General features: G+C 49.2%; 1 protein-coding gene across 1 annotated transcript in view; it reads right to left on the bottom strand.

The window, feature by feature from the left end:
* Window positions 1-27,879, bottom strand: part of SRCAP (Snf2 related CREBBP activator protein) — a 1,720,489-nt gene that overhangs the window by 1,042,332 nt on the left and 650,278 nt on the right. The window contains exon 15 of the mRNA XM_086931673.1: window positions 21,797-21,966. Within this exon, the coding sequence (XP_086787799.1) occupies window positions 21,797-21,966 (170 nt within the window). The remainder of the gene's footprint in view (window positions 1-21,796; window positions 21,967-27,879) is intronic.

Here is a 27,879-nt window from a genome sequence, read left to right as displayed (position 1 = left end):
CCTAGCGTCGCCCACTCACCTAGTCGAGGTGACGGCCATCCGGTGCCTTCCTGGTACCCTCTGACTACTGGCTAGTAGTACGAACTTGGTCCCCTCTGCTTTCAGGTATCAACGATCACTGATCCAGGCTTGGATCTCTACGAACTATTCATCACTGGTCGCCGGCCAGCAACTCCTTTCCTTCCGGCTCCTGGCTCGTCAGCGAAGACCCCCGACGCCTGTAAGACTTGTGCAGCCGCAGCCCTCGTGGCTAGGTAACTTCGGCATTTCGGTGCCGGCATAGCCTCCTTACTCTAGGGTCCCGAGTCCCTCGCTTCCGACTTGTCTTATCGGGTCCGCCCGAGACCACTAAACTTTCCGTGCCCTCGGGCACTTGTTTTAAATTGTGCACTTGAAGTATTTTCTAAGAGCTTTGGTTCTGTGCTTAGTACATTGTCCTCATAAAGAGTACAGGGCTGTTGTGATTCTAATAAATATACTGTTTATTTTCATAACACTTGTGTGGTGTCCTTTCACTTGGTGTTCAAGGGGTATGTGATGGTATTACAGCTGGCTTAACACGCCCTCTAGAGTTTAGCCCGAAGACTGCTCGTATCAACGCTACTAGGATAGCTGGTCTAAGGTTGACTTACAACCAATCACCATAAGGGTTGTTTGGAACGATACATAGTGGTCGCTAGAATAGCGAACGCTGCATATCGGGCCAACTTCTCACAATCACTTGCTCCTGCCCCTTGGTCGGATGAAAAGAGTTGTCTTTACACCACAGGTAGAATCTCTTCCACTTGAAAGCATAAGACTTTTTGGTGGAGGGTCACTTTGCTTCCCAGAGAATGTGCATGCAGTCAGCAGAGAGGTCTAGATGTCCGTACTGGATGACTTCAGGCGTCATGCAGTCAGTCTCAGAGATGGGAGATTGGAATGAAATACTCTCCCCTCGTTCTTGGTCAGCAAGTCTGGCCGGCAGGGCAGCCTCCGGTGTGGAGCTTCTGACAGTTGTAGAGGATCTGGATACCACCAATGACGTGGCAACTCTGGTGCTATCAGGATCATTCTGGTGTTGGTCCTGTAGAACCTCTGTATGACCACCGGGATCAGAGGGAGTGGAGGAAAGGCGTACAGCAATGTCTGCGACCAGCTGATCAAAAGTGCATTTCCCCTGAGATCCTTGCTGAGGGAATCTGGACACGAAGACAGGGCATTTTGTATTTGCTGCATCTGCGAAGAGGTCGATGTCCTGCACACCCCATTGCCGAAAGACGTCCTGAGCGACTTTGTCGTTGAGCACCCAGTTGTGCGTTTCTATTAAGTCTCTGCTGTGAACATCTGCCTGCACATTCAATGTTCTTGGAGGAGGAATGGCTACGATCGTGAAACTCCTCGCCAGAAGCCACTTCCATATGGTCTGGGCCTCCAGAGACAGGACCCGTGACTTGGTGCCTCCCTGCTTGTTCAGATAGAACATTGTTGTTGTGTTGTCTGTCTGAATCTGAATGGATCTGGACTGTAGGGATGGGTACAGTGACTTGAGAGCAAGATGGACTGCCCTTAGTCCTAAGAAGTCGATGTGATAACTTCTCTCTGTCTCGGACCAGCGACCTTGTACCTGAAGCTGGTCAATGTGAGCTCCCCAAAACTGCAGAGAGGCATCTGTAACCACTGTCTGGGTCAGAGGAGTCTGACGAAAAGGAACCCCTTGTAGAAGATGTGAGCGTTTCATCCACCATCTGATGGAGTCCCTGGCAGTCTGAGGAAGAGTGTGAGAGAAGTTGGCCTGGTATATGGTGTTCACTATTCTAGTGATCACCTTGCACCAGTCCAAACAACCCTTATGGTGATGGTTGTAAAGTCAACCTTATAGACCAGCTATCCTAGAGGTAGTGTGGATATAACAGTCTTACGCTAAAAGACTCTTGAGGGCGTGTAAAGCCAGCTGTTTTACCATATGTAACCCCTTGAATAACAAATGAAAGGACACCACACAGGATATATATAAAATATGGAATATGCTACTTACCAGTATGCATCTGTTCTTGGCATAGAGGGCTGCAGAGTGGTGCATTATGAATAGATCGCCATCTAGTGTTGGGCTCGGATGATTGCACTTGTTTTTCTCTTGGAGAGTCTTTTGTAGCTTGGTGACTCCTCCTTTGGTTGCTAGTGCGCATGGGCATCGGCTCCATCCTCAGATTGTTTTGCCATAGTAGGGTTAGATCGAGTAGTATAATAGAATACAGATAGAAATGCCCATGTAAGTGTATCTAAATAAGATACTGTTGGAAAAGACACAGGTTTCCGGGGAGGCTGGGAGGGCATGTACCACTCTGCAGCCCTCTATGCCAAGAACAGATGCATACTGGTAAGTAGCATATTCCGTTCGAGGCATATGGGCTGCAGATGGGACATTATGAATAGACTATACAGCAGTTCTCTCCCTAGCGGAGGTCGCCTGTGTCTGTTGCAACAGTCTGAAATAAAGTCTTTAATACAGCTTGTCCCACTCTAGCTTGTTGTGTTGAGTGCACATCTACACAATAGTGCTTTGTGAAGGTATGCGGTGTAACCCAGGTAGCTGCTTTGCATATGTCATCTAGTGGAATGTTTCCCAAGAATGCCATAGATGCTCCTAGTTTACGTGTAGAGTGAGCTCTAGGAGGAACAGTTAATGTCCTCTTTGCTTTTAAGTAGCATATTTGTATACATTTTACAATCCATCTGGCAATACCTGCTTTAGAGATGGGATTGCCCTTATGTGTAGGAGAAAACGCTACAAATAGCTGTTTTGTCTTTCTGAAAGTTTGTGTTCTTTCTATATAATACAATATTGCCCTTCTGACATCCAATGTATGTAGGGCCCTTTCCGCTACTGTCTGTAGTTTTGGAAAGAAGACCGGTAGTTCCACTGACTGATTGATGTGGAATGCTGAAATTACTTTAGGCAAGAATTTTGGGTTTGTTCTAAGAACCACTTTGTTTTGGTGTAACTGCATGAATGGTTCTTGAATTGTAAACGCTTGCAACTCACTTACTCTTCTGAGTGACGTGATAGCTATGAGGAAGGCCACCTTCCATGTGAGGAATTGTATTTCACACCTATGCATAGGTTCAAAGGGTGGTCCCATTAGTCTGGTGAGTACTATGTTGAGATTCCAGACTGGGGAAGGTGGTAGTCTGGGTGGAATGACTCTTCTGAGTCGTTCCATGAAAGCTTTAATTGCTGGTACCTTAAACAGGGAAAGATGTTGTCTGTTTTGTAGGTACGCCGCTATAGCTGCGAGATGAACTCTGATAGAGGTATATGCTAAGTTACATTGCTGCAAGTGGAGTAAATAGCAAATAATCTGTTTAGTGGATGCGTCCAGAGGGTTGATGTGATTACTGTTACAATGTACAGCAAACCTTTTCCATTTTGCTGCATAGCATGCTCTGGTGGTAGGACGTCTTGCTTGTTTAATGATTTCCATACATTCTGGAGTTAAATCTAAATATCCAAACTATGACTTCAGGAGCCAGATCGCTAGGTTCAATTGTTTGGGATCTGGGTGCATTATTTCTCCATGGTTCTGTGTAAGGTGCATGGGTAATAATCTTAGCTTTTGATGTGGCACCTGTGAGAGTTGCAGTAGCGTGGTGAACCATGGCTGTCTTGCCCACGTGGGTGCTACTAGTATCATTGTCATTGAGTGCTGTTGCAGTTTCCGAACCACTAATGGAATTAGTGGGAGAGGGGGAAAAGCGTAAGCAAATTTGTTGGACCAATTTATCCATAGTGCATTGCCCTGGGACCGGTGGTGTGGGTACCTGGATGCGAAGTTTTGGCATTTTGGGTTCTGATGATTGGCAAACCGATCTATCTCTGGTTGCCCCCATCTTTGGAAGAATGGCTGCAGTATCTGGTCGTGCAGCTCCCATTCGTGTACTTGTTCTGACTCTCTGCTTAGGATGTCTGCTATCTGATTTTGAACTCCTCCAATCGTCAATGTTTGGTGTCTTCGGCACCGAGGATTTGCTCGAGTCCGATTTCTTCGGTGTCGAGTGAGTCTTCGACGTCGAAGCATGTTTCGGTTTCGACATGGAATGTTTCGATGCTGAGTTTTCCCTTGCATGAAGCTTCGGTGTCGAAGTCGATGTCGACCGTTTCTCGGATCTGACATGGTGGGAGACCGAGAGTTTCGGTTTCAGTTTCGGTTTCGTTGCCGGGCCCGAAGGCGGGGCGTCGGAAACTTTCTTCTGCGGTTTGACTGGGCTCGAAGGCGGGGTCGTTACCGCACAGGGTCGGTTTTTTGGTAAGGGGACGTCGTTACTCACGGTTTGTTGAACGTCGAATTCCTCGACCTCCGACTCGTCCCCTTCCGACCCCGACTGTTCTTCATGATCCTCTTCTTCTTCGAGGTTCTGGTCTTCGAACAGCTCCGGGATCGCCTCCGACTGCATTCTGGAAACCTCGTGTCTTCGAGCTCGACGGTTTCTAATCGTCGACTTGGAAGAGAATGCTGCGCAGGCTTCGCAGTCCCTGGATTCATGTTCAGGCGACAGGCAGAGGTTGCACACCTCGTGTAGGTCCTTGTGCGGGAACTTAGCACCACACGTTGGACATTTTTTAAATGGAGTCCTTTCAATGGACTCCGGGCTTGACCACGTCGAGAAAGGCCTCCTGTTCGTCGACGTAGATCAAAGTTTTTCTTTGATGTTGGAATCGAAACGCGTCGGAATGGAAATGAAAATCACGTTCGATAATAATACCGTCTAATTAGAAAGGGAATACACGCCGAAAAGTCACTTCTTTCCTAAGTCGATCTGGAGCGCTTCGATCCTCATCCGAACCTGATGGCGGAAAAAAACAATCTAAGGATGGAGCCGATGCCCATGCGCACTAGCAACCAAAGGAGGAGTCACCAAGCTACAAAAGACTCTCCAAGAGAAAAACAGGTGCAATCATCCGAGCCCAACACCAGATGGCAATCTATTCATAATGTACCATCTGCAGCCCATATGCCTCGAACATATGTATTTATTCACTAACACACTCCTCTGAACTCTTTATGAGATCAGAGGCAAAAGCACATAACAAGTTACTCTCAGAAATACTTTAAATAGCACAATTTACAGTTAGGCCCTAGGGGTGCGTAAAACCATATACTAAGTAAGTAGTGTAAGAACCACGACTCGGGAAAGGAGAAGGCCTAGGGCATCGCTGGGGCTACACTATCTGACCCTTAGGTTAGGAGTAGGAGGCCCACAGGCGGCGCGTGAAGTGTCAGTACACTCACTCGAGAGTCAACAGAATGTCAATAGGAACTTAAAAGGTAAGTAATTGAAGATTTAGGACACTTCCGGTCTAACTAGGAAGATACAACTAATAAAACTAGACACTAGGATAGTCAATCCCCACAGGAGCACCGAAGTACTCGCGTTACCTCACCCACGGGCTGTGGGTGTATAGATGTCAAAGTGTGTTGGGTTTTCTCGTTGATTCCTATGGAGCCTTGGAAGATGCTGCTGCAGGCGACCAGGAGGAAGATGTCCGGGTGGATCCAAGGGTGGATCGGAGTTGAAGACCTGAAAGCAGAGGGGACAGAGTCTGGGTCACTAGCCAGTGACCGGGTGGAACCAGAAAGGAACCAGACGTCATCGAGGAGCAATCGGGTGCTGTCGTGAAGCTTGTAGTAGCAGCCACGTGGACCAGGAGGCGTCGAGGACGACCAGGTGCTGGAGAGGAGCTGTCCCACGAAGGTTCTCGCAGATGGAGGGGTCGACGTCAAGATCGGAGCCAACAAGCCTAAACAAAGGCAACCCACGCAGGATACACAAAAGGCTTCTGGTGCAGACCCGGAGAGTCTGAGGTACTTCACCTTTTCAGGGAAGCGAGGGACAGTCTGGAGCAACCAGATCAGCAATGGATTTTCAAAAGGGTCGTTGCCACAGGGCTACTAGCCAACGGGCCAGACACAGGGCAACGCGTCGAGCAAAACACAAGCAGAAGTGCCCCACACAGATCTCGTGGAGTGTGGAGGGCTGGTCTTCGGTGCAGGTGGAGCTCGGTGCAGGTGGAGCTCGGTGTCTGGGTGTCTCAGTCCCCAGTGTACAGCTTTGAGGAGGCTTCAGGAGCTGTGCTGTTAGCAAGTTGAAGATTTTCCAAGTTGCCTGGTTCCACGGGTTCCAACGCCTTCCACAGGGCTCAGCTGTGCTGGAGTCGTGCAGTGGGGTCAGGGAGGTCCAGGACTCTAGGTCTTGTCAGGCTCGGTGCTCGGGTTCCGGCAGGAACAGGGACAAAGCAAGCAGTCGAGTTGTTGGATGGTGCCTGGTTGCCTAGGGTGGTCACTCCTTGGCCACAAGGGAGATTTTCAAGTCTTCAGCTCAGGTGAATGTCGAAGGGTCCAGAGTTTCGTTTCAAGTCGATTCCAGGATTAATCTAAAGCTCTTAGAGGCCTTCTCTGGTCACAGTGCCCTGGGTACCTATGGTACCATTTACCAGGGGCTGACATATGACCAGAGATGCCATTTGGGTTTAGGCTTCAATGCAGTTTTAGGGAAGGAACATAGGCCCTGGGTACCTGATTAGCAGGAGCCCAGGGCACACTCAGTCAAAGAACATCAGCAATTTTCAAAAATGTGGGCATACCACGCTAGAAAGAGGGCACTTTCTCACACCCCTGTCTTGCTAGATTTGGGTATCATACAGTTTCCCACTCTGGGTTCGCCAGGGGCTCTTGGAGCAGGGCCATTCTTCTACATCGCAGGGTCCCTAATGTTCACGCCAAGCAGTGGCTAGATGCCGGGGGCAGTTACACCATCATCTAGGCACACTGTGTGCTGAATCAATTAATATAGGTAGTATATATGCCCCCCCCCGCCCCCCCCCCCCCCCCCCGCCCCCCCCGGGAAGCAACTTCTCGATAGAATCACAGCAGTGGGGAGAGCTCCCAGAGGGCATGACACTGCTGGGGGGAGACTGGAATGATGTGATGGCCCCTTTAGACGGGCAAGGAGATAGCGGCAGGGAAACTCGGTTGGGAGAGACCAAACTACATCTCTTTGCCACTACATTGGGATGGGCAGACATCCGACGAGAATATCACCCATCAGAACAGGGATCCTCTTGTATATCTGTGGTTCATGGATCTCTTACCTGATTGGACTACATCTTTACAGCTCATCGCTATATCCTCCGGATATCACACATCTCATTCACCGCGGGGTCTCTCTGACCATTCCCCAGTCTTATTTAAGCTCAACACTAATGCCCCAAAAAAAACCTTCAGGTGGCGCATGTCTCTGGCGCCTCAGGGACCCAGAGTACCAGGAGATTCTGATTAGGACGGTGACCGATTACCTAGAGGCAAATGTGGCCTCAGCCCCATCCAAGGCTATTTTGTGGGAAGCACTTCAAACCACAATCCATGGAGTAGATATAAGTTTCCGTGCGGGGAAAAAGCATGAAAGACCGGCACAGCTTGAAGACTTTCAATGCCACCAAAGGAGCTTAGAAGCTCAACTCATAGCCAACTTTAATCTGCATCACCAACGAAATGTACTCCTCCCGCAACGGAACATACAGCAACATCTTACCCAGGAAGCAAAGGAAATTTGGTTAGCCTCAGAGCATCAGATATACCACTCAATCAATCAATCAAAAACATTTATAGAGCGCGCTACTAACCCGCTAGGGTCTCAAGGCGCTGGGGAGGAGGGGGAGCCAGGTCTTGGGGTGCTTCCTGAAGGAGAGATGGTCCTTGGTAAGGAGCTGCGGGATGAATCTAGTAAGATGCTGCATAGACTATACCAAGCCAAAAACTCCCCTTCAGGTGTTCCAACGCTAAGATGGTCAGATGGGACCGTCTACTCGTCCCCCGAATCAGTAGGCCCGGAATTTGCAGGCTATTTCTCTGAGCTTTATAGAAGTAATGAGCAAATACCAGAGGATCACATCGCCAAAAGTTTTTCAAGATATACCCCTGTACCCTTACAGATCATATCAGAGCGCAATTGGATGTCCCCATTACAGTGGACAAACTTACTACAGCTCTGGGTAATATTCGTTCGGGCCTAGCCCCGGGTCCCAATGGGTTCCCCGCTGAATTCCTTAAATCACACATGGGTGCCTTGGGCCTGCATTTTCTGGCAGCATTATATGAGGCATACGAGTGCCAGGTGCTGCACTTGGACTGACGACATGCAGATATCATTCTGTTTTTAAAACCCAGACATCCACCAGAAAATCCATCTTGATATCACCCAATTTCTCTCAAACTTTGAGCGCAAGCTTTTGGGTGAAGTCATCCAGACCAATCCTGCTTCATGCCACATCGCTCCACCACACACAACATACTGTGGGTCCATAATGCTGGGGCAAAAGTCCCTGAGGTGAGTCGCCCTGCGGCGACTGTGCTCGCCGATATTGAAAAGGCATTTGATTTTATATCATTTGGACCTATATGTTACAACTCCTAGAAGCAGTGAATTTTGGCCCACGTTTTCAGGCCTACGTACGAATGCTATATACAGATCTAACCGCCTCAGTCAGGGTGGCGGGTCATAGGTCAGCCCCTTTCACGATTAGCCCATGTACAAGACAAAACTGCCCTTTGTCGCCCCTACTCATCACCTTAGCAGTGGAGCCCCTGGCGGCGTGGGTACGGAGCTACCCGGTGATCCGAGAGGTTGAGGTCTTGCTCCGATCAAATCGCGCTTTAGGGTACGATGTGCTGTTCTTCATGACGGGCCCTTGGTTCTCAGGCCCCTGTATCTTGCATATTCTCTGATTTGGAGTAACATCTGGCCTCCATATTAATCCCACCAAATCAGTTCTTTCCTGGTGTGCGGGGACCAGGGAAGCAAAACAACTGTGCGACACAGCTGTTGCACTGCACTACAGGCCTCAAATATCTGGGCATTTTTGTCTCACTCTGCCCATAATCTCGTGGGCCGCTAACATCCCATTCATGGCTGGCCTGCAGGACGAGACTGCAATTTAGGCTAACTTTCCGCTCTCATTGTATGGGCAGTCGGTAATTTTTAAAATTGTCTTCCTACCCCAAATTATATATAAAGGTTCAGAACTTTCCTTATGATATACCACACGCTTGGTTCTCACAAATTAACACCATCCACAATATATTCTTGTGGGATGGAGGGGCGGTCAGGGTAGCACCTGCACGCAGTCAACATACTGAGGCGGCATCGCCGCTGCAGACGTCTGCTTATTATTCGGCATCCCACTTACTCGTCATTAAGGAATGGTGGCACAACTCACCCACAGATTTGTCTCACCCTGCCCGAAAATCACGTGGGCCGCTAACATTATCCCACTCATGGCCGGCCTGCAGGACGAGACTGCAATTTAGTCTCACTTTCCGCTCTCGTTGTATGGGCAGTCGGTAATTTTTAAAATGGTCTTCCTATCCCATATTATATATAAAGGTTCAGAACTTTCCTTATGATACACCACAAGCTTGGTTCTCACAAATCAACACCATCCACACTATATTCTTGTGGGATGGAGGGGCGGTCAGGGTAGCACCTGCACGCAGTCCACATACTGAGGCGGCATCGCAGCTGCAGACGTCTGCTTATTATACGGCATCCCACTTACTCGTCATTAAGGAATGGTGGCACAACTCATCCACAGATCCGGCATATAAACTGGAGCATTGGGCAATGGAGCACAAACCTTTTCTCCAGCTCCTATACAAACATGCAAATGTAGACTTTTTGCCGCCTGCCGGTAGGGTAGTGATTTGGATATGGAGATATATGGTCCGACGCATGGGCTGGCAAGACCTCATGACGAGTAGGACGCTGCTATGGCACGCTACATATTTGCGCCTGGTTGTGGCACTAGAAGGGCTACAGAAGTGGGATCTGTTTGGTATATCTAGGTTTTGAGATGTCATGCAGGGAACTACTCTCAAATCTTTCCAACAGCTGCAGGCAGAGTTTCAAATGCACAAGACACAGTTTCATAAGTATCTCCAACTGCAACACGCACTCAACCCCTTCCTGCACTCGCTCAAAACTCTACGTGAATGTTACCCCCTTGAAGGGAGATTGCTTACAGGGGACATCGGGGCACATAAAATACGTCAGATGTACCAGACGCTGACCACCCACGCCCACACTACTGTACATAGGACACGGGCGACATGGTTAAGACCTTTACCAGACATGACGGATGACGAATGGACAGAGGCCCTGGCCAGCCCCCGGGGCGCAGCACTGTCCTCACATTACCGCCTCATCAAATTCACACATATACAATGTATACATTACACTCGATAGCGACTACGGCGGATGGGGTTATTCAATCCCCAGTATGTCTCCGCTGCAAAAAGGGAGAGGGGATTTTTATGCACAAAGTATGGAACTGCAGTGCACTACAGTTATTCTGGCACAGAGTGGCGTCCTGTTTAGATCACGTCCTATCATGGGACCCCGATTTGACCAGAGACAATTTTTATTGCATAGCATTGATGGGATTGGTGAGAACAAATATAAACAGCACTTACTCATCCTGGCCCTCACCATGGCCAAGTGGGACATCGCACAGCAGTGAAAGGCTACATCCACCCCCTGACAATTGGTGGACGGAATAAGGCCCTAGATGGTGCATGGGGGGCAGAGAAAGCGGTCTTCCAAATTCTGGGTGCCCCAGAAACTGGAAAATATGGTACAGATAGGAGATATATCGAGGAATAGAGTTACCACCTCTACCGAGCACAGACCCCGTATAGAATGGCTCTCATAAAAGTTCAGTCCCTGAACTGTCCAGACACTATTATACTGTTACTAGTGGTTGAATATATCCTAATTTAATATATTTTGTGGGGTTTAAAATGCTCTGTGCCATGTTTAGGTTGTATTGCCTGCATTTTTTGCAGGGGTTCCAGTTTTTTTCTCTTTTTTTAATTTTTTTTACAAACACAGGCACCTTGGATTTATCCAATGTTCCACATATTTAATGAGGGCAATGGCCCATTATGTACCTTGAAACTAAAAAATATATATAAAAAAAAAAAATCCAAATTGGTGTATTTTCTTGAGTGTGTCTCATTTATTAATTCTGTGTGTACAATAATGATTAAAACTGATTCCCCACATTACCACAAACTGGAGCCTAGACTTTCTACATAGCGTACCTCATTCTGGTGCACTAAATAAAGTCAGCTTCCTACAGGGTCGATTTTGACTTCAGTGCCAAAGATTTTGTCTCCAAAGGATGAGTCGTGCCGATGCCAGACCGAGAGCAGTGCACAGGTAGCCGGCTTCGATGGTTTCTACAGTCCAGACTCTGGCCGTTGGCCCTGAAAGAAATTCAGTGTCGACGATCGCTCAAAGGCAGTGGTAGACCAAAAGCGGCTCTCTGTGTGCCCGGAGTGGCTGGATGCCCTTTTGCACAGGGATGCTCGACATGCGAGTGGTGTTGAGGAGAGTGAGCCATACTCATGACCATCTGTGCCAGCGGAAGGTCTTCATTCTCCAGATCAGAGCCAGAACTGGCATTGGGCGAGAAAGCATTTATATCAGCAGCTGACAGATGAGCATGTTCTTCCCCCGGAAGGTCCTGGGTGTCAAAGATGGCTGGGGTGTCTTCTCCACTCTTATGCGACATCTTGAGGAGAAAAGCCAAATGGTCTCAGAGAGTCTTTTTCAAGCGGAAGGAGTGGCAGGTGCCGCAGACCCTGTAGTTGGTTGAGAGGCAGAAGTCACAGACCTGGTGAAGATAGGTATATGGGTATTTCGCATGATAGTGAGGACAATAAATGAAAGGTGTCAATTCCATGACAGTTGAGGCATTGTTGATAAGCAAAGGAGACAACACAAGAATAGCCCAAAAGGCGAGGTCCCACAAGGGGCAAAGGACAAAAGGAGAGCTGCTCAACGCGATGTAGCCCAGACGCATAAGTTACTACTTGTGTAACGATATATCTGTAAGAGACATTAGTTAGTGATAGATTCCTTACCTTAGAATATCCCCAGGCGTCAGACTGGATCCGGAAATTTTTGCGTAGCAATACCCCTGCGCGCTGGTAGGCGTCGTCTGCGGCTCCGCGTCCGTCGTCGGCGTCGTGAGCGCCGGGATGACGTCATCAGAGTATATAGACGGCGCCCATGCGCGCTGACGTCAGTTCTGATAACACAGCTTTTCCGCGCCAGATACGCAGAGCCATGATAGAACTAACACTGGTGCCATGAAACTAGGGCCCTGAAAGGGGATGACCTTAACCCTAAATATCGGTTCGCAGAACGGGGAGGATGGGAGGGCGGTAAGGAATCTATCACTAACTAATGTCTCTTACAGATATATCGTTACACAAGTAGTAACTTGTGCATCTGAAAGAGACACGTTAGTGATAGATTCCTTACCTTAGAATAGATACCCCAGCAATACCAACCCCGGTGGTGGGTCTGCGAACCAATATCACACCAGAAAGTCCTGGAGGACGGAACGGCCAAAGAAGCCATCCCTCCGGACTTGACTGTCCAGGCAGTAGTGTCTCGCGAACGTGTGCAGCGAGGCCCACGTGGCTGCCTGACAGATGTCCTGCAGGGGGACACCGCGGCCCAGGGCAGTTGTCGTTGCCGTGGCCCGAGTGGAGTGAGCCCGCAATCCAGCCGGGGGCTCCTTCCTCGCCATGGAGTAGCATGCTTGGATGCACAAGATGATCCACCTGGAGATGGTCCTCTTGTGTACAGCCTTTCCCTTCTTCGCGCCCACGTAACCAACGAAGAGTTGGTCATCCACCCGGAATTGGCGAGTGCGGTCTAGGTAGTAGGAGAGCGCACGTTTTGGATCCAGACGGTGGAGCCTCTCCTCCTCTTTCGAGGGATGCGGAGGCGGAAAGAAGGTGGGCAAGGTGATGGACTGCCCGATGTGGAAGGCCGTGACAACCTTGGGCAGAAAGGAAGGCCGTGTACGCAACACCACCTTATCAGGATGAACAGACAGGAAAGGTGGAGAAGAAGAAAGAGCCTGGAGCTCACTCACCCTCCTGGCAGAGGTGATGGCAACCAGGAAGGCCGTCTTCAGAGTAAGGAGACGAAGAGGACAGTTATGAAGTGGCTCAAAGGGAGCACACATCAGATAGGTGAGAACAAGATTCAAGTCCCACTGGGGCATCACGAAGGGAACAGGAGGGAACATGTGCGTGATGCCCTTCAGAAATCTACTCACTATAGGGGACTTGAACAAGGAAGGCTGATCTGGTAGCCTCAAGAAGGCTGAAAGAGCAGAAAGGTACCCTTTAAGAGTGCCCAGAGCAGAGCCCTGCTGGGCAAGGGAAAGAAGAAAGAGCAGCACTTCCGAAAGGGGTGCAGAGAGGGGATCCACAGCCTTTGCTGCGCACCATGCCACAAATCTATTCCACCGGCAGGCGTATACCGACTTCGTGGAGGGACGCCTGGCTGCCAGAATGATGTCACAGACTTCGGGAGGCAAGTCAAATGGCCTCAACTGCCGCCGCTCAATCTCCAAGCTTGTAGGTGGAGACTGGACAGGTTCGGGTGCAGGACCGTCCCCTGCTGCTGCGACAGAAGGTCCTCCCGAAGAGGCAGACGAATCGGGGGATCGACTGACATGCTGAGTAGCTCGGGATACCAGTATCTTCGTGCCCAGTCCGGAGCCACAAGGACGACCTGGGCCCGGTCGCGCCTGATCTTCTTCAGCACTCTGGGCAGAAGTGGTATAGGCGGAAAGGCGTACAACAGGCCGCAGCTCCACTCGCGACGAAAAGCGTCTCCGAGCGAGTGCCGCCTTGGAAACTCCAACGCGCAGAACTGCTGACATTGCGCGTTCTCTTCTGTGGCGAATAGATCTAACCAAGGCTCTCCCCACTGTCGAAAGAGACCTTGCGCCACGTCCGAGTTCAGACGCCATTCGTGATCCATCATGCACCGGCGGCTGAGTTCGTCCGCCCTGGCATTCAGAGAGCCTGCCAGGTGTTGAACCACCAGGGTCACGCCCTGATGTTCCAGCCACTGCCAGAGGCGCAGAGCCTCCTGGCAAAGGGTCCACGACCCCACACCGCCCTGTTTGTTGCAGTACCACATGGCGGTGGTGTTGTCGGTGAACACTTGCACCACGCTCCCCCTGACAGAGGGGAGGAATGCCTTCAGTGCAAGACGAATCGCCCGCAGCTCCAGAAGGTTGATGTGGAGCCGGGACTCCGCCGGAGACCAGAGGCCTCTGATCTCCGCCTCTCCCATGTGGCCTCCCCAGCCCTGGAGGGACGCGTCCGTCACAACTACGTGCTCCGGCTGGGGTAGAGAGAGGGGTCTGCCACTGACCCAGTCGCGGTCCGTGAGCCACCACTGCAGTTGCTTCGCAGTGCCCTCCGAGATCAGGACATGATCGGACAGGTTGCCCTGATGCTGGGCCCACTGAAACTTCAGGTCCCACTGCAGAGCCCGCATCCGCCACCTGGCGTGACGCACCAGAAGGATGCAGGAGGCCATCAGTCCCAGAAGCCGCAGCGTCAACCTGACCGAGACCCGGGATAACGGCCTGAAGACAGGAATCAGAGCCTGAATATCCCGAACCCGCTGCTCGGGTGGGTAAACCCGAAACTGCGCCGAGTCGAGAACCGCTCCGATGAAAAGGAGCTTCTGAGAGGGACACAGGTGTGACTTCGGCACATTGATGGAAAACCCCAGCAAGTGCAGGAGGTCGGCCGTAGTCTGGAGGTGGGTGACGACTGTCTGGGGCGAGCCCGCCTTCAACAACCAGTCGTCGAGGTAGGGGAAGACTAACACCCCTTGCCTGCGCAGATGGGCTGCGACCACCGCCATCACTTTCGTGAACACCCGTGGGGCGCTGGTAAGGCCGAAGGGGAGCACGGTAAACTGAAAGTGCTCCAGGCCTACCGTGAACCGCAGGTAACGCCGGTGGGCCGGCAGGACGGGGATGTGGAAATAGGCGTCCTGCAAGTCCAACGCTACCATCCAGTCTCCTGGGTCCAGGGCAGCCAGGACCTGAGCCAAAGTGAGCATCTTGAACTTCTCCGTCCGGAGGAAGCCGTTGACGTTCCGCAGATCCAAGATAGGGCGTAGGCCCCCTTTGCCCTTCTTGGGTACCAGAAAGTAGTGGGAATAACAGCCACGTCCTACTTCTGGCCCAGGAACGCGCTCGATGGCCCTCTTGGCCAAGAGGGCCGAAACCTCCTCTTGCAGAAGTTGCAAGTGATCCCCCGACACACGGTGGTATTGAGGTGGCATGGATGGAGGGGAAGACTCGAAGGGGAGGGAGAAACCCCTTCGGACAATTTGCAGCACCCACCTGTCCGAAGTGACTGTATGCCAGTGGGAGAGGTGATGGCGAACCCTGCCTCCCACAGGCGTCACATGGGCCTGAAAACTCGGACTAGGAAGGTTTTGAGGCAGGGGCTGCTGAGGGAGGTGTGGACTGGCCTCGCCGCTGGCCCCGACCACCGCCACGGCGGTTCCCACGGCCGCCACCGCGTTGCTGAACATTCTGCGGCGCGTGGCTGACGGTCCGTGGTGGGGCGCCCCTTCCGTGGCCACGAAAGGAGCGAAAGGCACCCGATTGCTGGCGTGGGGCCGCAAGGCCCAAGGACTTGGCCGTGGCCCTGGAGTCCTTAAAACGTTCCAGCGCATGGTCTGCCTTGTCGCCGAAGAGGCGACGGCCATCAAACGGCATGTCCAGGAGGGTGGCCTGGACATCGGCCGAGAAATTGGCGGACCTTAACCAGGCGTGGCGTCGAACCGCCACCGTCGTTGCCATCGCCCTGCCCAGTGAGTCCGTGGTATCCAGCCCACACCGGATAGAAAAGCGTGCCGCATCTCGGCCGTCCGCAAGGGTTTGGCTGAGTTTAGCCATGACCTCCTCAGGGCATTGTGGCAGCACCCCCGCAACCGTGTCCCACAGAGTGTGGGTGTAGCGGCCCAAGAGACAGTTGGTGTTCACTGACCGGAGCCCTAGGCTCACAGACGAGAAGACCTTCTTCCCGAACTGCTCATATCTCTTGGATTCCCTGTCGGGCGGGGCCGACGGGAATGCGGTCTGGGAGTTGGAGGCCTGGATGACCAGGCTCTCGGGGGTGGGGTGGGTGGACAAAAAGCAAGGGTCGCCCGGTGCCGGGCGGTAGCGTCTGGCCACGTTCCTATCCACAGGGGGACCTGTGGCGGGCTTGGACCAAGTGCCCAGCAGAACGTCACACAAGGCCTCATTGAACGGCAGAAGGGGCTCCGCGGAGCCGGACTGCTGTTTGAGGACCTCAGTGAGGAGATTAGTCCTCACGGCCGCGACGGGGAGCTCAAGGTTTAGGGCCTTAGCTGCCTTCGTCAACACTACACTGTAAGCAGAACCCGCCTCCGAAGCCACAGTCGGGGGCGACGTAAATCCAGTGTCTGGCGAGGTGTCAATACCACTGGCCTCCCCAAGCTCATATGTCCAGTCCTGATGAGACTGGCAATCATGTGCCAGAGGGTCCTCGGACCCCTCCCATTGCTCCTCGTCACCCGGCTCCCGGAGACCAGGATTAACAGCCAGGGCCTCCTCGTGGAGATAGAACTCTCCGAAGGCCGACGGAATCGGCGCCCAGCGGCGCCCCTCCGACACCTGAGTAGGACCGTAGGAAGCATTGGGGTCGGCAACCACTTCGGCTGCCGGGGACGACACCTGAAGGGACGTCGCCGGCGAGGTCGTAGGGTCGACCGGCGAGGTCCCGGATCCGGAGCCGGATCCAGCGAGGTCGAGCGGCGCCGGGACCGAAGCACCCGACGTCGTCGGGGCCGAAGCGCCCGACCCGGAAGGACCTCCAGACGGAGCCGATCGGCCCGAAGGCGCCACGGGAACCGACTGAGGAGGGAGGGCCCTCATGGCCATGAGGTACCTCTCGACCTTCTCCTGCGACGCGCCGTGCCCAGGGACCCGAAGGTGTGGGGCAGGCGGCGACGCTTGCGACTCCCGCGGAGCCGCGTGAGCGGTGTCGCCCGAATCCCCGGTCGCATCGTGCGAGCGTTGGGGCGGGTCGGAGGACCGATGGTGTCGCTCCGACCTCTCATGCCTCTTACCTGAGGACTTGGAACCAGACGATCGGTGTCCACTCCCGGAACGTCGATGACTCCGACCTCGCGACCTGTCCCTCGACCTCCCGTGGGACCGGGACCGGGACCTGGAGCGGCGCGGGCCGACTGCCTCAGCTCGAGACGCTTGCGGGACCGCTCCCGCCTAGCCTTCGACGTCAGGGCCCGGCAGTCGGAGCAGGTTCGATCGTCGTGGTCGAGGCCTAAGCACTTCAGGCACCGGCGATGGGGGTCCGTGACCGACATGAGTCGGCCGCACTTCGAGCAAGGCTTGAACCCGGGCATCCCTGGCACCGATAGTCGAGAATCGACTAACTAGAGGATCAAAAAGATCAAAAAAGTTTTCAGTCAAAAAGTGACTGGGGGTAGAGCTTCTTCCGGATCTGCGCTAGCTGGCGCGGAAAAAAGAAGAACTGACGTCAGCGCGCATGGGCGCCGTCTATATACTCCGATGACGTCATCCCGGCGCTCACGACGCCGACGACGGACGCGGAGCCGCAGACGACGCCTACCAGCGCGCAGGGGTATTGCTACGCAAAAATTTCCGGATCCAGTCTGACGCCTGGGGATATTCTAAGGTAAGGAATCTATCACTAACGTGTCTCTTTCAGATATCAATCCAAAGCGGTAGTTCAAAGCACACAAACGGAACACAATAAGACTACGGAAGAGGAAACATGTAGAGCACCGATGGGGTTGATCTGGAGAACACGTCCCAAACCAATGGCGGAAATAAAACATTCTTACAGTGGATTTGATGCCCAAGCGCATTACCATCAAGAGGAGAAGTCACAATACCTTGTGACTTGAAAGACTGCTTAGAAGAAAAATAACTTGCAAACATTCAGGCCCAAAACTAGATAGCAGAAGTATGCACATCATGTTTATCTACAGCCACACATGCCTCAAACCCACCATTCTTAAATGTCATTTAAAGACTCTCTATTCAAAGGAGCAGTAGGGTAAGCATTATGATTCACATTGGAGGCCTGCTCTACCCAACTCTGGAGTCAGATGCTGCTTAAGGGCAGCTGGGTTCCCGTCCAGTAAGGCGAAGCAATTTAACAGCTCACAAATGGAGCAGAACAAGGTTTGGGATGTACTGCCAAAAGTACTCAGCTTGCGCTCAGATGTCAATGGTCCAAGCTGCAGAACCTCATTGTTCTTTAAGTCAACACTATGTGAATTTGCAAGTAAAAGACCTCTGTGGCCCTACGCAGCAACACTGTAGGAGTCCTTTTAACTCAGTAGGGGGGCCATTGTGGTATTCAATTCGATGTCAGTTGAAGTGTCCAAGCTAAAGACATTATCAAGGTGGACTATATAGGTCAGTATTATTTATAGTGGGATAAGAAGTATATTGTTGGCGTGCTCGTCATTGTCCTCATTGTGGGAAGCCATATTCAAAACTCCGGATAGCATCAAGAGTCTATACAAAAACCAGCCTGAAAACCTCCTTAAATACCAAAGTCCGAGCAAAGGTGCAAGAGGGGAAGAATAGGGATTTTATATTATGGCAAAGGCCGCTCTTGCAGCAGAGGCCAGCACAGAACAAGGAACAAAAAGCAGGATCTGCATCAAAGAGGTTAAGGCACAGCATGGCACAGAGTCAGGATGAGGTCGAACTGGGTCAGGTGATACTGGAGAAATCTGCCAGGACCCCTTCATGACTGATCCATAGGGTCTGAAAGGGAATGAGATAAGAATCATTTTAAAGAGTTGCACCATGGCCTCAATGTGCAATGGAATCAATAATGGCTTGGGAAATCTGGGGCTCATCTGCTCCAGACTAGAATCCTCTTACAAATGGATATTGAAGTGGGAGTCTAGTCCTTGGATCACAGACTGTGACTTCTCATAAGTGTGGGATTAGTGGGGAGGTGTCAAACTTAGCCTTCTCTTGTGACTGTCTTTCAACTTCGTACTATACTTAGTAGAGAAAGATGAATAGGGGGCAGGAAACAAAATTCTGACTTTGAAGGAGACATTCCCTCTTTTTGGTTGAGCAACAGTTTTGCTTTCCCCTTCCCAATGGCGTTAGGATACAGGAGAGACAATTTGTCAAAAGATTTGGAATGCTGTTTGGTGCTGAGGCACTGAGGCAGAGATTGTGCAGATCTGAGACATAAACTTGCTTCATACAAGTATAGCATAGCTTAATCCCTGTTTTAAGTAGAGAGCTCCATGGATATTATGATAAGCAATTATTAAGCATGGAACGGAGTACCCTAATTAGGGTGTTGTGGTGCTGAAACCTAACAAAATGTGAATTATGTTTGCTGAAACAGACTGCTCTCACCAATTTCGGGAACTCCCAATGATTTGTTTTGGCCCTAAGGGTGGCTGGAAAAGAGTTCTTTAGCACCACAACAGAGAAGGCTTATTACCCTTTTTATGTTTTATTAAAGAGAAGCCAATAATAAGTCTTCAACCAAACTAAGCATCCTCCTAAGAGTGTAGAGCTGAAACCACACAATACTCAAATAAACCATTTGGTAGAAAGCGCGAAGGATCAGGTAAGTAGTTTTGAAAAGGGGACTCTGCCTTAACTGCAGTTATTTCAGTTCTTCCAAGGCAGCCTCAGCTGAATCATATTCCCTTCTTTCGGTTAGGAGCTACTCAGCCCAGTTTTGCAGCCGGGAGACTCGCCGAAGGTTTGGTAGAGACACCTTGAAACAAGACTTAGTAATCCAGGAAAGATTAAATCAAGGAGCAGATGCCAGGAATACCTTCTTGTCGATATACAATTGAGTCAATAGTCACTCCCACATGTTTAGATGTTGAGACTAGAATGTCTCCCAACTCCTCCGGCCCCCAAACTGAATCACATAATTTTGGTGTTATTGACGTTCAGTTTTACCAAACTGATGCATATCCTGCTCTTAACTTCCTCCATACTACTGTGGAAGTTCGTGGCTGATTATATTCTTCAGCTATTGATATTACAATTGGAGTATCTTTCGGGTAGGACACTAAGGTTAACCCAAAATGCCTTACACAGTGGTGTAATGTGTTGGTTAAACAGGCTGTGACACAAACTAGAGAACTGCAGAACTTCACAATCAGGGCTCTCTGAATGAGGAGGAAGACATCCTTATGGTCAGGGTATGATAAAATAGAATTGAGGATACTAAATCTTCATTTGATATTTTCTTCATAGTATTAGGAGACCTACAAACATTACAAATAAAGAATCTTCTTTGGAAAGAATATAGGAGACATTAGAATAGTAGAAATAAGAAAGGAAAAAAACATTGAACCTCAAAAACCACAGATCAAGATACTCAAGAGCAGGGGTGTGGAAATTAATAAAATATATAATTGTCCATGGGATAGATTAATTCATAAAATCAACTTTCTGTCCTGTAACAAAAAAAACTTGTATCTTTGTTGCCACAGTGCAGAGACAAATTATGGCAGCAATTTAACTATATAAAAGTTCTGATAGTCGCCTGACTATGCCAAGGCTTACACTATAGTAGGGATTTAATTCTAGCAATTTCCTTATTTTGCCATCTTTTCACAGATCTACATGCTGGAGGTAGCGTTAAGCCATAGTTGCAAGATTGGAATGCCCTTTTGAGTCTGTGCAAACCTACTAAATGGTATGTTTTAGGGAGTTTCAACAGCTTATCTCTAATCTTTTCTGATACAGAGAAAGGTTGGAAATGTACGCCTTACATTGGCAGAAGTAAAACTTCTTCCATAGTTGAAAAAAAAGTGGTTGGAGGGATAGCGAACATGTAGACGATCAATAGTTTTTCGCATGAGAAAATCTACACCTGAATATTTGCTTATGCTAAGAACCAGTTAACAAATATTTTCTAGGAGTACGATTTACTGGCTACTTCTGTAAAATCTTGTGAATTTATAAAAGCCTCTAATATGCACTAATGCAAGGACATATACCATGGGTGCTATGTTATGACTTTAAGAATTGGGCCCCTAATTAGGTCTGGAATTATCCAAGACCTTTTGTTGTTATTGAAAGTCAATCCATCCGTCTGGCTTCTGCTCTTTCACAAGGAACATATCAGCACGCTAAGTAGTTTTCTCAGTGCCAGTGAGTACTATGGCAATAATTGCTTTTTGAGACCAAAACATATTGCTTTTGCCAATGTTTCTTATACTGGGGAGGGCCAGGCAGTGCCCACAAAGTTTTACAAAAAGCATAAAAAAACAAGACCTGGATTGACAAAACTTAATTATTATTTGCCAATTCATGTATATTTTTTGGTTTCCCATTATCTTGTTGAAACTGGTTGCACTGATTTTCCATTATAAATACTTTTTAGAAATACTAGCATGCATCCACTCATTCCACTAAATGATGCATCACAGAAATGTTATTTACCAATTCACAGTAGTTTAACAAAACATTTGTTTTTCCTAGTCACATTTTTTGTGACCAATTTATTTTGAAAGCAAATTATCATCTAATTGGAGAGGATTCTGGGAGCATTGTATGTAGTCTCATATTGTTAAACTTTGCAAACGTGTACACATTTTTACACAGGAAGTACAGTCAGAGCTTACATTTCATTAGAGCGCTTACCATAAAAAGAAAGGCTTTGAATTAATGAACCATAAATACAAGTTCGAACAGCATTAACATATGGACACAAATATTACCTTAAATGCAAAAACCACTCACAAAGCAAAGTGCACCATCAAAAAATGCCAGCATTTTGTTTTTAACGCACCAGTCAACAGCAGTATTCATACACAAAAGTACAGGAAGTGCAATTCTACTTGCCTGTTGAAACGGAGAAGTGACTGCCAGCGCTGTGACTTGAAATTCTTGATGTTCTGGGCCTCATCCAAGATAAGATATTTCCAGTTCTTGCGTCTGAAAGCTTGATGGTCCTGTAACACCAGCTTGTAGGATGTAATGCAGACATGGAAAGCATTGGGTTTGGTCCATCCCTAGAAGCAGAGATCATGTATGAAGATGGAAGAGAAATTACAAACCGCATGGGTGATTGTGGTATGGAACTTTTAGAGCACTGATAAATCAGTCAGCTTAGATAGGCTGGTAACTGGCTAGAAAGGTGTGTGTCCCATAAACTTTCTCTTTAATAGTGATAAACTTCTATAAGGAAACAAACTACGTGTCATGTTATGGTCAAAATCTGAACCCACTCTCTCAACAGCAATAAATATAAAGTTACTTAACTACAACTTACATTTTATAGCATAGCTACCTTTCACAGATTCACATGCTTGAATACTTCCTTTGTGTCAAGCTAGGAACCTTAGGTAACACGAGTCCAACAGCAGTGAACTTGCACACACAATATTGTGAAAAGCAATAAAACACATACGCCCCATCTACCTCATCACATGACCCACAACTAAGGCCAATCATATAGACAGACACTTCCCAACTCCGCTCAGAGGAGCCAACTGACACTTTCATGAGCGCATCAGAAAAAGGATACGCACATAAGCCTCATTGAAAACAGAGGGAGGGTCACATGAGATATTATGAAAAATACCAAAAACAGATTCCAGGAAGAGTATGTTACTTACCTTGAAATCATCTATTCATACAGGGAAGTGTTGTAGAGTCACATGATATGCAAACTCCTGCATTCTAGCGCTGGGCTCGGACTTTACAAGGAATATGCTACTTACCAGTATGCATCTGTTCTTGGCATGTAGGGCTGCTGACATTCATATCTGTGCATAGATCGCCGCCTAGTGTTTGGTCCGGATGATTACACATTGTTGTCCTGGAAGAGTCTTCGAAGTATCACGAGATAGGTGGCTCCTCCCCTGGACTACAGTGCGCATGGGCATCCTCTCCATCCTCAGATTGTTTTTCGCTATTGTGGTAGAGATGGAGTATGATACAGTAAGTGATGTCCATGCTTGAGATTAATTCTGAGTGCTACAGCTGCGACTGGCACCGGGGAGGAGGGCGGGCACGATATGAATGTCAGCAGCCCTACATGCCAAGAACAGATGCATACTGGTAAGTAGCATATTCCGTTCGAGGCATGTGGGCTGCTGAATTCATATCTGTGCATAGAATAAATAGCAGTCTCCCTTTTGGCGGTGGTTGCCAGTGCCAGCTGCAGCAGTCTGAAAAAGAGTACTGAGAACAGCCTGTCCTACAGCAGCTTGCTGTTTGGAGTGTACATCCACGCAGTAGTGTTTGGTAAATGTATGTATGGTGGACCATTTGGCTGCTCTACATATATCCTCTAGAGGAATGTTACCTAGGAAAGCCATGGATGCCCCTAACTTGCGTGTTGAATGCACTCTTGGGGGAACTGTTAATGTGTGTTTAGCTTTTTGTTAACAAATTTGAATGCACTTAACAATTCATCTGGCTATACCTGATTTGGCAATGGGGTTGCCTTTGTGCTGTGGTGAAAAGGCAACAAACAGTTGCTTAGTCTTTTTGAAATCCTTTGTCCTGTCTATGTAATACAGGAGAGCTCTTTTAACATCTAGAGTGTGCAGAGCTCTGTCTGCCACTAAATCTGGATTTGGGAAGAATACTGGCAGTTCTATTGTTTGGGTAATGTGGAACTGTGATACAACCTTAGGCATACATTTAGGGTTGGTATGTAGCACTACCCTATTAGCATTAATCTGTATTAAAGGCTCTTTAATAGTTCGGGCTTGAAGCTCACTAACTCTCCTTAGCGACGTGATCACTACTAGAAAGGCCACTTTCCATGTTAGAAATTGTATCTCACAAGAGTGTAGAGGTTCAAAAGGTGGTCCCATCAGTCTGGTCAGAACTACGTTCAGATTCCAGACAGGTGAAGGCGGGTGTCTAGGAGGAATCACTCGTTTGAGTCACTCCATAAAGGCTTTAATGGCTGGCACTCTAAAAAGGGAAAGGTGCTGCCTGTTCTGAAGATAATCTGCTATTGCAGCTAAATGTATCCGTATGAAACTATATGCCAGATTGCATCTGTATAGATGTAACAAATAACAATGTTATGAGTGAATGCATCTAGCGGATTTATGTCATTATTGTTACAATAAATGACAAAGCGCTTCCACTTGGCCGATTAGCATGCCCTGCTTGTAGGTCTTCTTGCCTCCTTGATAATATTCATACAGTCAGGGGACAGGTTCAGGTAGCCAAACTATGACCTCAGGAGCCATATTGCAAGGCTCAACTGTTGCCGATCTGGGTGTTGAATGTCTCCATGGCTCTGAATGAGGAGACTGGGTGTGAGTCGCAGTGGTTGAGGCACCACGGAAAGTTCAAGCAGCGTGGTGTACCATGCCTGCCTTCCCCATTTTGGAGCAACTAGGATGAGTGTCATGGAGTGCTGTCGCAGTTTGCGTGCCACTAGCGGTATGAGCGGTGCCGGGGGAAAAGCGTACGCAAATCTGCCTGACCAGTTCATCGCCATCGCATTGCCCTGAGAATACGGGTGTGGGAACCTGGCGGCGAAGGTTTGGCGAACAGGTCTATCTCTGGATGACCCAACTGCTGGAAATACGGTTCTAGCACTGAGGGATGTATCTCCCACTCGTGCATCTGGTGGCTGTGCCTGCTGAGCAGATCCGCCATCTGGTTGTCCTTGCCTGGGAGGTGTTCTGCCATGAGGAACATGTTTCTTTGAATGGCCCACTTCCACATGCTTTGAGCTAGGTGTGACAACTGTGGAGAGTGTGTCCCTCCCTGCTTCTGAATGTAGTACAAGGCAGTCATGTTGTCCGTCCGGATCAGCACGACTTTGTTGCACAAATGCACTTTGAACGCCTTCATTGCCATGAAGATTGCCATCAGTTCCAGCAGGTTGATGTGCATCTTCTTTTGCTGCGTCGTCCATAGTCCCTGCACTGTGTAATGTAGGACATGCGCCCCCCAGCCCTGGAGAGATGCGTCCGTCGTCAGCACTATTTGTGGTACAGGATCCTGGAACGGTCAACCCCTGCAAAGGTTTTGTGGGTTCCACCAATGCAGAGAGTTGTATGCACGACCGGTCACCAACACTAGGTCTTTCAACTGTCCTTGAGCCCGGTTCCACTGCCGTGCTAAGCACTCCTGAAGCGGACGCATGTGTAGTCTCGCGTGAGGGACTATGAAGATGCAGGAGACCATCATACTCATCAGCTGCATAAACACCTGTGCTGGGAGCGAGTGTTGGGGTCTGAATTTCTGAAACAGCAATTGCATGCAGTTGATTCAGACTGAGTTTGGCTTTGCTTTTGCTGCCAGAGTGTCTATTGTCGCTCCTAGGTACTGTTTTACATGTGCGGGTTGAAGATGAGATTTTGGATAATTAAGTGAAAAACCTAGACTGTGTAGGAGGTGAATTGTCGAGATATGTGGCTGGCACATTGCTGGGCTGACTTTGCTTGGATAAGCCAGTCGTCCAGATAAGGATAGATATGGATGGGTTGTCTCCAAAGGTGCGCAGCTACTGTCGCCAAGAACTTGTTAAACATTCTGGGGGCTGTTGTGACCCCGAAAGGCAGGACCTTGAACTGGTAATGCTGGTTTTGTATGGTGAACCTGAGATATTTCCTGTGTCCCGGGTGTATCGGAACGTGGAAATTTGCGTCCTTCAGGTCTAGTGTTGCTAGGAAATCTCCCTGACTGAGCAATGGTAGAATTTGCTGCAAAGTGAGCATGTGAAAATGTTCTGACAAGATGTATTGGTTTAGGGGTCTGAGGTCCAGTATGGGCCTGAGAGACCCGTCCTTTTTTGGAATTAAGAAGTACAGCGAGTACACCCCTGTACCCTGTTCTAAAGGTACGAGTTCTATGGCCCCTTTTTGCAGCATGCTGATGGCCTCTTGCTGCAATAAGTGTATGTGCTCTGCGGACATAGGACGGTGTCTTGGGGGTATGTTGGGTGGAGTGGAGGTTAGTTCTAGACAATAGCCGTATTGGATAAGTTGTCTCACCCACCTGTCTGTGGGAATGCCTTCCCAGACTGGCAGGAACTGCTGAAGTCTTCCCCCGACCGGTGTTACATGGTCTGGGGGCAGTGACAAGACGTCACTGTTTAGTATTGGCGGAGGATCTGGCGTTATTATTTCCTCGTCCTCTGCTGCTGTTGCCACGGTATCCACCCCTATTGTTCTTTTTATAGGTGGTCTGTGTGCCTCCTTTGTTGTATTGGGCTTGCTGGGATGCTGGACCTCTAGAGGTTCCCCTGTTACCGGAGCGACAAAAGGAACCTCCCCTGAACTGTTGTGACTGCAAAGCCCCCATGGATTTGGCTGTCAGTGTCTTTTTTGATTTTCTCTAGGGTTGTGTCCACATCAGGACCAAATAAATAATCAGGGTTAACAGGCTGCTTTAGTAATGTGCTTTGAATCTCCGGCTTAAATCCAGAGATGCGTAACCAGGCATGCCTTCTGAGCATCACACTTGTATTGATGGCCCTAGCTGCTGTGTCTGCTGCATCTAGCGCACATTTAATGGAAGCATTTGATATCAGTTCCCCCTCCTGTATCAGCATTTCTGCTCCCTCCTTATACGCATCAAGCAAATGTTGTATTAGTTGCTCTAATGTGTCGTAATGAGCGCTATCTTATCTGGCTAATAGGGTCTGTGTATTTGAAATTCTCCAAATATTCGCTGCTTGAGTCGCTACTCGTTTTCCAGAAGCTTTCAAGATTTTGGATTCTTTGTCCGGAGGAGGAGCATCACCACTTGTTTGAGAGTTCGCTCCCTTATGAGCATTTGACACTACTAAGGAGTTCAATGGCAGCTGGCCCTTGATATACCTTGCGGTTTCCTTGAAAATGCCACCAGCGTGTTTAAAGACACCCTTCAGCATTGGCAATGTTTTTACTGATCTCTCTGAAGTTGAGAAAGTATCAAGCAAAAAGTCTTCCTCTATTGGGTCAGCATGCATTTCTACATCATGATTATGTGCTGCCCTTTCAATTAACGCGTTAAACGCAGCTGTATCCTCAGTTGGCGAGGTTTGTACCGTGTAGGATTGAGTGTCTTGAGTGGTGTGTGGATCACCCGGGTCAATGGGGTCAGTCCAGGGTTGAGACTCCTCTTGATCTGTCAATAGGATAATGAAATTCCTCCTCATTGTAATCTTCCCCTACATCCTCATTAGTACGTGTGAGTGAATATGTATATTCTTGTCCATAGGAGTCCATAGGCTCAAAAAGAACAGGTGAGGTGGAAGAGTCCCTTTTCTTTTTGAGTGGGATCATATATGACTCCATAGGATTTTCTGGAATGATCTTTCTTTTATAAATAGTGAGTCTGCCAGAATCTGAGTCGATGAACAGTTTCGACTGATTATCATAGGAGGGCGCTTGGAACACAATGTCCTCTTCTATGGGCTGAGTCCTTTTTACAATTGACACCTTTTTGGTCGTTTCGATGCTTTGTTTTGGCTCGAACGCCTTAGGTCGTGCGGTCGGGGGCAGTCCGAATTTAATCTGTGGCGTAAGCATCGGAGACGGATTGACCTTTTTGAGGGTGGCGCAGTCTTCGATCCGACCGACTTAATTTTGCCACCAGTTTGTTTCTGGCCTAGCGTCGACTCGAGCTCTTGGTGCGCAGCAGGCACGCTCTTTTGCATCGACTTGATGTGCTCTTTCGAGCCGATCTTGGTCTTCGACTCAAAGGTCTTGACTACCAGTGGTTTGGAGGCTGGAAGCTTCGGATCGAGAGTCTTCTGAGACTTGAGTCCCTTGTTTGTGTCGCCGTCTTGACGCCAACGTCGATGGCGTCAGTCCGACATGCTTGACCGTAGTCACAGGCTTCAGGGCCCTGATCTTCGGGCCAACACCCTTTTGTGACCCCGAAGGGTCAATGACACTTCATTTTTATTGGATCCGATGAATCCGAAGTCGGCGATCCGAGGACTGTCTTGAGCAGTTTCG

This window comes from Lissotriton vulgaris, chromosome 7 (genome assembly GCF_964263255.1).
Source record: "Lissotriton vulgaris chromosome 7, aLisVul1.2, whole genome shotgun sequence".
NCBI classification, from domain to species: Eukaryota; Metazoa; Chordata; class Amphibia; order Caudata; family Salamandridae; genus Lissotriton; species Lissotriton vulgaris.
Note: the sequence above shows the minus strand (reverse complement) of the source record. Positions and strands in the feature narration are given on the sequence as shown.